Source organism: Staurois parvus, unplaced genomic scaffold, assembly GCF_062004578.1.
Source record: "Staurois parvus isolate SC_StPar_1 unplaced genomic scaffold, SC_StPar_1.0 ptg000394l, whole genome shotgun sequence".
In the NCBI taxonomy this organism is placed as follows: Eukaryota; Metazoa; Chordata; class Amphibia; order Anura; family Ranidae; genus Staurois; species Staurois parvus.
The window spans coordinates 7,788,742-7,799,401 of NW_028318190.1; the positions used below are offsets into that span (position 1 = coordinate 7,788,742).

The 10,660-nt window shown below is 40.8% G+C and overlaps 1 protein-coding gene across 1 annotated transcript in view; it reads left to right on the top strand.

Annotated features, from left to right (window-relative positions):
- NKAIN1 (sodium/potassium transporting ATPase interacting 1) overlaps window positions 1-6,587 on the top strand; it is a 75,540-nt gene extending 68,953 nt beyond the window's left edge. Inside the window, exon 7 of the mRNA XM_089686301.1 lies at window positions 1,572-6,587. Within this exon, the coding sequence (XP_089542427.1) occupies window positions 1,572-1,581 (10 nt within the window). The 3' untranslated portion in view covers window positions 1,582-6,587. The remainder of the gene's footprint in view (window positions 1-1,571) is intronic.
- The last annotated feature ends 4,073 nt before the right edge of the window (window positions 6,588-10,660 follow it).

The window sequence follows — 10,660 nt, forward strand, 5'->3', positions numbered from 1 at the left end:
ACATTCAATCTTAGTACTTAGTACAGCATCCTTTTACAGTTATAACAGCTTTTAAACGTGAAGCATAGCTTGACACAAGTGTCTTGCAGCGATCTACGGGTATCTTCGCCCATTCTTCATGGGCAAAGGCCTCCAGTTCAGTCACATTCTTAGGCTTGCGCACTGCAACTGCTTTCTTTAAGTCCCACCAGAGGTTCTCAATCGGATTTAAGTCTGGTGACTGCGATGGCCACTCCAAAATGTTCCAGCCTTTCCTCTGCAACCATGCTCTAGTGGACTTGGAGGTATGCTTGGGATCATTGTCCTGTTGAAAGGTCCAACGTCTCCCAAGCCTCAGGTGTGTGACGGACTGCATCACGTTTCCATCCAATATCTCCTGGTACTGAAGAGAATTCATGGTACCTTGCACACGCTGAAGCTTCCCTGTACCTGCAGAAGCAAAACAGCCCCAAAGCATGATTGACCCTCCACCATGCTTCACAGTAGGCAAGGTGTTCTTTTCATCATAGGCCTTGTTCTTCCTCCTCCAAACATAGCGTTGATCCATGGGCCCAAACAGTTCTAATTTTGTTTCATCAGTCCACAGAACACTATCCCACAACTTTTGTGGTTTGTCCACATGGCTTTTGGCATACTGCAGTCGACTCTTCTTATTCTTTGGAGACAGCAAGGGGGTACGCCTGGGAGTTCTGGCACGGAGGCCTTCATTACGCAGTGTGCGTCTTATTGTCTGGGCTGAAACTTCTGTACCCACATCTGACAAATCTTTTCTCAGTTCCTCAGCAGTCACACGGGGACTTCTCTCCACTCTACGCTTCAGGTAGCGCACAGCAGTCGAAGTCAGCATCTTCTTTCTGCCACGACCAGGTAGCGTTTCAACAGTGCCCTTTGCCTTGAATTTGCGAATGATGCTTCCTAAGGTGTCTCTTGGTATGTTTAACATCTTTGCAATCTTCTTATAGCCATTGCCCTTCCTGTGAAGAGAAATCACCTCTTCTCTTGTCTTCCTGGACCATTCTCTTGCCTTCACCATGTTTGTAACCACACCAGTAAATGTCTAGAAGGAGCTGAGTATCACAGTCATTTTAAAGCTGCCTAATTGGTGCTTATTATGCTTGATTGCTGCTCGGTGACATCCACAGGTGTTTTCAATACCTGATGGAAAGCACCTGTATGAACCTCTGTTCTTCAGAGTGGTAGTCTTTAAGGGGTTGAATAATTGTGGCAATGAAGAAACCACATAAGAACCATTTACTACTGTATTACATAAACAATTGATGTCATTTTAGTTGCATTTGGGTAGTTACAACGTCCTTGTAGGATTTGATTCTGAATACAATTCCAAATGTACACTATAGTCCCTAAACCCCTTTACAGCATTGGGGGTTGAATAATTTTGGCCACAACTGTAATTGAAAACAGAGCACAGCTTATATCTTTGGGGCACTGTGGTGCATGGAGAACTATTTGGGAAACATGAGTAAATGTGAACTCACCCTTTATTTAGGTTGTAGAATGTTTAATGAGATGACATTTATCTCACTAACTCTCTTTTGTTTTTTGTTTCCTAGGCCTGGCTAGACCTCTCCATGATTCTTCCGTCATTATACATCCTCCATAGTCAAATCCCTCCCTATATGTCTTCTCTGTCTCAGTTTAGTTCCCTACTATTAACCCAGATCAGTGGTCAATATGCCTTAATGCACCAAAACACAGTGGCGATGTTCAGATATCTCTGAACTGGCTGCACACAATTAAATATTACCATGACATCTGTTTTCATGGACTGGCCAATTATCTCAATAACACCTCTGTGCCAAGAGTACCATAACTGCCTGGATTTGAAGCACTGATCACTGGAGCATAGTAATAGTTAAAATGGTTGTCTCTGAACATAAACACAAACCTCTAAATTCCAGTATTGCAGATTATAAGAAAGAACCACTTCGTGATGACCACTCTGATTAGATTATTATGAAGGGGGGATTTTGAATTTTTGTTTGTCGTTCTCAGCATTACTTTTAATGTTAAAAGGATTACTATAGCTACGAGGGTTATTAGGGGATAATTGCATGTTACAAAATCCAGCTATCATTTCCCAGCTAGCTTCAAATATATGTGGGCTTCTTTATTAAGGCATTGGAGCAAAGTGCAAATGGCAGTAACACCTCTCAATCTTTTATATTTAATCACTCACCATAGTAAAAAAAATGCTTTGCTTTAATAAATAAGCCCAGGTAAAAGAAATATTTGCTAAAGTGAGAATTCTGTCAACAAAGAATTAAGTAAAAGAAATTAAAGGTATTACCTATAGCAAACAGCCAGGTTTTAGCGTTAAACCTGAACTAGAAAAAAAAATCCATTCAATTTTTATAAGCCCCAATTCCCATGTCAATAGAATTCTCTTTTAGTAATACCCCGAATACTTACTACATCATTGAAAATACGCACTGCAGTCTTGAAAGTGATTCTGGGTGTTCACATATCGTGAAATACTGCAACACTGAAGTCACATCTGGACTGCGCAAAACTGGAGCACTGAAGATGGCTATGCCTTTGGGGAGGAATTTTGTTCAGCACTGGGCAGCTTTTATTGGAATTATTTTACGTACTTCCTCTTTTGTTTTTAAATCACAATGTGCAAACCTACTAATGTATAATTTGGATCACAGGTTGAATATATAGCCTTAATGGTTCTTGTATACTTGCAGGTGACAACATGGAGTCACTCTTGCAACAAGGTCAAAGGATATTTCAGGAAACAATTTCAGTATTAAATACAAGCAGACAGCAATAGCACATGTTTACACATTCAGAATGTTCATTTCTATCCATGTATTGTTGTTTTGATAGACATTAAATTGTATGAAGGGGAGATTAGCATGGAGTGCTCTGTAGCCATTATGTAATAGTATGTGCACAAGGGATAGAAAACAAGAACATCCAGTAACCAGTCAGTACCTAATTCTAATTTATTCGAAGGTACCAGGCACTATACTTTCTGTGCTTTAGTCCAGTGTAGTAGAAAAGCTGAGATTTTAGCAAGGGAGGTGGAATAAGCAGAGGTAAGTGAGCACAGTCTAGGGTGCCGAACTGTTCTGGTGGCACGTGGGCAGGTCTGTTTGCACTGGAAAAGATGTGTCTAAAGCTGTTATTGCCAGCAAAGGCACATCGGTTGCATATGGGGTGATGAGTGGTGTTTAATATATGGGAGCAAAGCAGTGTGGACTGCTAGACTACACCATACCAAGAAGCAGCTGCATGCAGACATGGTGCAGCTGTGATGAGCACATAATGGGGCCGATTTTGTTTTTCCTGCTCATGTGCCCTGTGAAGTCTATGTGGGCCACTGGAGGGTACAAAATACTGAGCATTACCGATATCTGTAATGGAAAAAAGTAACAACACTCTTGCATGCAATTGGGAATGTACAGTAAGTAACTGTGATGCATGTGCAGGACAGGACGGCAGTGTCAGTGTAGAAATATTGGGCCTCTCTAATAGAAAAAGTGTTCTAAAGGAGAAGTGTTCTTGTTGCTTAAGCAGCCAAGCAGATTCCAACAGTTTCTTTGTTTGTAGAATCCAATGCGATAGGCAACATATACAAATGTTTTTTTTCCTCCAAGTGAAACTGTGCTTTACCTATGTAGATTGACATTAAAGAAGTTTGGGGTTATTTAAAAAAAAACACATACTGTACATTATCATCTCAATGCTACAGCATCCCCCGCCAACTATAAAGTGTTACTAAACCCACAAGGAGCTGAGATGGATAGTTACAGCTGGCCAAAGGGGTCCAACACCCACAGCAAAATCTACACAAAGAAAGGGGGAAATATTCGCAAGATAAGCAATAAAATCTGGTGAATGAGGACATTTAGCACAAATCAGTGAGGGCAAAATACATAAATCTAATCATGTCTTTAAAGTGTTACTAAACCCAGGACCCTGCATTCACTATATTTGGTCTTCCACAGTACACAAAACATGGAAGTGCAATTATTTTAGGAAATATACACTGCTAAATACCTTTTCTCATCAGCAGTTAGAGCAGTCTTGTGACTTCTACGAGTATCCAGCAGAGCACATGTTAAAGCTTGTAGGAGGAGTTTTCATTCTGCTCTAGGAGGATGCAGAACCCCTGAACTCTGTCTGGACAGCTCTCATTGGCCCTGTGCTGATCACATGCACCCTCCCAAGAAAAAAAAACCTCTCTAGCAATACACACCAAACTGAGCATGTGCAGTGTGACTCCACATGATATGTCTTATCAAGAGCTAAGAGGAGGAGGAAGGAGGAGAGGATCAGAGAAGTCATGATCAAACAGCCTTTTTGCACAATGCAGAGGATTAACCCCTTAGGTTTCAGAGTGAGTATAACAAGCTTGCTTTACTGCATATACAGACTGATTTTACTGTTGTGGGTTTAGTAATACTTTAAGACCAAGAGCTGAGTGATCACATGACCTCTGATTGCTCAGTTCTTGGTCAGCTCTGAACAGAGAGCAGTGACTGTCAGTCACCGCTGTCTGCTCTGTCCTTCCAGCTCTCACTGGAGAGCTGGGTTGGAGAGGGGGCAGGTGCAGCTGGCTTCGGCTCTCAGCCAAACTCTGAGAGCTGGAGCCAACTGTTAATCAGGCAGTTGGGTGGATCCCGAAATATGGTTGGGATCCTTCCACAGCCTGGATTTTCTCTGTCATGTCATTCGACAGCGGGCATTAGCACAGGAAAGACCAAGTAAGTGCACTCATGTAAGCCATAAGAGAACCATGGCCATAAAAGTTTTGGTCATACTTCTCTTTTGAAGCCAGTTCCAACAGTAGTATAAACTTCTCTTCCTATAGCACCCCCCAGTACTATGGGAACAAAAAGTAGCAGTACTTCTGGGTTTAGGGAGCATGTGACTCACTCAGAGGCGTCCCTAGGGTTGGTGTCATTCGGTGCTGTAACACGTGGTGTCAACCCTCCAAAGAGGAAGGAACAGTGCCGGTGTAGTGGTAAAATGAGTATCCTGTGAAGATATGTATCCCCTGAAGCAACTGCGCATGTTCCGGTTTCAGGCCGAAGAAGCCGATCTCCGACTTTAGCACAGAGCTGCCACAGTTAACCCTTTACAGGCTGCAAACCGCTGAAGCTGATCCTGCGGATCACTATGGGTTGCAAGATCAGTTAACCCCATATAGATTCAACCCATAGTGATCCACGGGATCAGCTTCAGTGGTTTGCAGCCTGTAAGGGGTTAACTGTGGCAGCTCTGTGCTAAAGTCAGAGATCGACGATCAGCTTCTTCGGCTTGAAACCGGCGCATGTGCAGTTGCTTCAGGGGATAGATATCTTCACGGGATACTCATTTTACTGTTACACCAGGGGCAGCTGTCACTGTGCCGGGAATCCGGGATCACCCCAATAACTGGCCAAGACCTTCACAGGGCCCAGAAGCTCTGCTGGCATCCTGCTCCTGCACCCCCTTTGATGGTGTCACCCGGTGTGGCCCACACCCCCCTAGGGACGCTACTGGACTCACTCCCCTTTCTCCCATGTGACAGTGCTGGTGTTTGGTGATTGGCCACTCACCTTCACATGTAGGTGTGGTTATAGTCGTAAGTCAGCCTTGTGCAAGCTCTAAGTGATGTGGACATTACACATCACTTAGATGGGCTGTTCAAGTTTGTTCCCAGTTTTGGGAGAAGGACAGAAGTGCAAGCTGCTGTGAGAGCTGGCTTTAGGGTCCATTTGCACTTCTCTGTTGTGGTAATGTGCACTCTCACATGCGTTACTGTGTTGCAATGTCATTCATTTTGAATACCACCCCAATGCACTAAGGCAATGCACCTGTGCCATAGCATGCTGCAATATACAGTACAGTTTCTCGTGCGTTCTTTATTATGTTAGGGTGCATTGGCAGCCCATTTATTTTCAATGAGCTGCCCTAATGTAATATATAATAATGCATGTTGTAACTCCATGGTTGCCCCACATAGGCAAAACACAGGTTCAGATTCAAGGTGGAATAGGACTAATTAAAAAAAAAAACTGAAGAAAGAAAAGCGGAGGCTTTTCCAAAGCAAGAAAAGAGTTTACAAGCTATTCTTCCTAGTGTAGGTTGGAAGTACACATCTAACTGGTTGCCAGCCGCAACACGTACGCTTTTCTTTCTTCAGATTTTCTGAATCTGCCCCACAAAACAAACCATCCATACACAAGCACAATAAGGTTATCTTGTTATGCCAATGTCTGCACTGTGCCTCTGTATGTATGCTGTAATGTAAATGTGTGAAAGGGATGTTTGCGTTATTTTAGCATTTGTATTTGTAATTGTGACGTTTAGCCATACCTGCACTTGTTTTTTCTCTCATGGGCCCAGATGGAGACAGTATGCAGCAATATCATTGCCCTTACATTTACATACATCTCATCCTGCAAAAGTCACAGTAATGCTACCTTATAAACTAATTGCAGGTCCTTCTGATTCCTATGAAGGGAGAAAAACACACCCTGATCTAGTTTAAGTATGTAAGGAATTTCTTTTATAATGTACCTCAAATAATGTCCATTTTTGTATATTTGAATTAAAGTGTTTTGATTCTTTTTCTGTGTTTTTTTTTTTTTTTAATGAGAACGCTAAGAGGATAACAAATCTGTCATCTTTCCATCAAAAATAATTAGAAATGCTTGTCAGACACTGTGCAGCACCCACAGTTTTCAGTCTAGCTATCCATGGATATGTATGTGTGGATTTGATTGGTGGTTCAGCTCTGCTTATCGTATCCTTGCCAGTAGCTGAGTCACAGCATTGCCTCCATTTAATCTGCTGCAGATCCGTCATTCCCAAGTATATAAGCATTTTGGCCTCTTCTCTATGAACAGCTACTGAGTCACACAAACCACTCATAACACTTTTGCTCATAACAGACCTGTACAGTAAGAAGCAGCATGTAACTGCAACTCCCACTAAAATGCTTCACGCAAAACGCTGACTTTACCCCATTCTCTATCCGATGTAATGTAATGCAGTTTACAGCACACAGAGCGTTTAGGGTCCATTTTCATTCACCACTAAAAAAAGAATAACATGCGGTTCTGTCCTTACAGGGATTATGCAGCATGAAATAACAAATGTCAGCATCCTGGCTATTTGTTACAGAGCTGTCTCTCCAGTCCCAGACTACCTTCTGGACTGGTTCTCTCAGTCTCCAGACTTAACCTTCAGTCTGCTCACAGATAGACTAACAACTGTTCAGTTTCAACTCACCAGAATGTCCATACAGAGGCAACATCCGTCTCTTGACTGATTCAGGTTTGTCAACATGGCTTGGCTTGGCTGAATTTAGGTGTGTTGCAGCTATGTGGGTGGTTGGAGGCAGATTTTACTGTTAGGGTCTTTGAGTGCTATATAGTTCCAAAAGTGCACTGACCATTGTCCCTGTTCTCCAGAAGTGGAAAAAAAATAGTTTTTCATACTGATCTTCTTTAAAGTGAAGCTGTAGCCAGGCTATGGCCATTCAAGTATTTACATATTTTTAACACACACTTAAGGGGCTTTAAAACAAGCCCTCACTAACCTCTATAGCATCAGGTACTGCAAAGTAATTTATCCTGAAGTTGGTCAAGTGTTTCTCACTCTCTTTCACGCTCCTGGGTAGAGGCACTGCCAACTTTATTATCAAATCCACTCTTACACTCAGTGAAGGTTTTGGTTCTCCTACTTACTTACAGGTTTAGCACAATATCCTTTTTTTGGGAGGACCATTTCTCATAACCCCCCACCCCCAAAGAGGGCTACACATTCAAAATTATATAAAACAGAAACTCTTTTACCAATCTACTGGCGCACAGACAACTTGTACTAATAATCCACAATCATCAGCAAGGGGGAAATGGTGGCCATCAGCATAAACATTTTCTTGAATGCTCAGGGTCAAATCCTGCAGGCTCCTTAGGCTGGTCTTTAGTTCACATGCACCAACAGAAGTAGACAGGAGTGTGACATCTGATTAAAAAGCTGTATGTGTTTATTTCAATAAAGGCAACAGCACACTTGCATCACATCAGCCAGTAGACAGCATTATCTATCAAAATATAACAATCTTCACAATCATTATTTATTTATTACAGGTACTTATATAGCGCCATCAATTTACACAGCGCTTTACATATATATTGTACAGTCACATCAGTCCCTAAACCTCAAGGGGTGTACAATCTAAGGTCCCTAACTTACATTCATACATACATATACTAGGGACAATTTAGACAGGATCCAATTAACCTACCAGCATGTCTTTGGAGTGCGGGACTAAACCAGAGTACATGCAAACCCCAGCAGGTAGTGCCGTGGTTGGGATTTAAATCAATGACCCTAGTGCTGCCAGGTGGAAGTGCTAACTATTTAGCCCAAATAGTGAATAATATATAGTGCCTAAATTAATGCATGCCAAAAAAAATAATTTAAAAGAATGCTCTGCTAAACACTAAAAGGTTTTTCACAACACCTGAAATTATAACAATAAACAGAATAGTGTAGTGCAACTACATAAAACAATCATGTGAATAAATTAATTGTTCATCTATTTTCCAAATGATAAACAAATGTCCCAAAAATTTCAAATCATGTGAAACACTCTTCTACATCTTCGTGTAAACACACCATTAGTGCTTCAAATACCACCACACAAATTGGTCTCTCACATCAGTTTAATGGCTACTGCAGGGCGAGCCCCCTTGTGACATCATTATAGTATTTAAAAGCAAAGCAAAACACCCTTATGTTCTCCATCCAGTGCACCATTCTTATGGAGAGATGTTAGTTTCTTGGTCATCCAACTCAACCACAGTTTATCCTCTCTTTGTTAGCCACATGCTTCTAGGAGGACTAGTGTTCTTCTATGATTGCTCCTCCTGTTGGAATACATTGTTCATGTATTTTTGTGCGACAACTACTGTACACCAGCATAAATATTCAGTAGAGATATATTCTTCAATCAGTAGATTAAAGTGTTTATAAATTTGTAGCTACATCTATGGTTAAACTCTATGTATTTTCACTGAATAAAGTTCCTGTTTCCTGTTTGCAGAGAAGCAACAGATAAACACATGTGGACTGTGCACTGTCTGTTCTGTAGTGCTATATACAGAATCTCTAACAGGTTATGGGGCCAGACAACCAGTCATAGCCAGCTATAGCAAATAAGTGCAAGATACAGCAACAGAGTGAAAGAAAATGACCAGTAAACCAGCTGCAGCAAGCTTTCATTTGCAAATCTGACAAACCAGAACAACCAATCTTGGAAATTCAAGATGCAAATACTGCTAATAGGAGAAGGTAAGTGGAAATGCATAACTGAAGTCAGGCCAGAACACCCTTCAGATGCGTGGATAGAGAAAGAACAGAAAGCTCAGAACACAATCTCTTTTAGCATAGAAGTTGATCAAATCATATATATGTAAGTGTGAAACTGCTAATGAAATGAAGGATAACAAAAGGTGCATGAAAGAGCTAATCTCCACAATAAACCGTATTTGATTATAAAGCTATACTAAGCCAAGCTGATGAAATGCCAGGACATGCAGGATTTCATAAGGCACACCTTGGAAACAGTTGAATGTTTAGAAATAGAAGAATAAATAAAATATTTTCATGTTGCATAGAGGTTTACCAGAAAGTTATGAAATGCTTGTCATAGCACTTGATGCACATCAAGATGATGAACTGACATTGGAATATGTTACGGGCAAGCTTTTGGATGAATATTAGAGTAAAACAGAAAGCATTAATAGTGACGGTGCTTCTGCTGCAAGTATGCTTTAAAGACAAAAAATAGGAATAGAAACAGTAACATGCAACGAGAAAAACATGAATGCTTTGTGTGCAAGAAACAAGGTAATTTAAAAGCAAATTGCAGAATCTGGAAAGCTAGAATGTAAAAACAAACTAAACTACAAAAGGCCAAAAGTGTGAAGGAAGAAACTGATTTTTCTTTGCAGGCATGGTGTTCTGATTGAGGAGCTACAAGTCAAATGACAAATGACAGAAATGTCTTTGTTCACCTTTACAAGAATAAAGCAGTGTCACCAAAAAGATACCGTGAAAAATGTCCTGTATGTCTCTGCTCTTGAAACTAATCTTTTGCCAAAGAAGAAGCTCACAAAACAAGGTAATATAGTGACATTTGAAGATCATAGTTACAAAAGGGGATATCTTACTTGCAAAGGCTAAAATTACAGATGAACTGTATCAGCTGAACTGCAATAAGGTGGTTAATACTGCCAAGAAGGAAAAAACATTCAAATTGCATTCACACATGGCACAGACAACTTGGGTACAGAGGTCCTGACATAATAAAGAGATTAACTGAGAATGACTTTGCAATTAGAATATAAAATGAGTCCATGTCATCAAACAGTAAAATGCACCAGCTGTATAAAATGAAAAAGTACAAGAAAAGCATTTCCAAACCAGAGTAAGAGCAGAGCTACGAAACCTCTGGACTTAAATTAATTACGATCTTTGCGGTCCAATGAAAAAATTTACTCCAGGAAAGAAGAGGTATTTTTCTCACTTTTATAGATGATTACTCCAGGTATACTACACTTTATCTGTTGCACAACAAAAGTGAAGTACTACAGTATTTGGCTCAATTAAGCAACTAATTTGGCAAAAT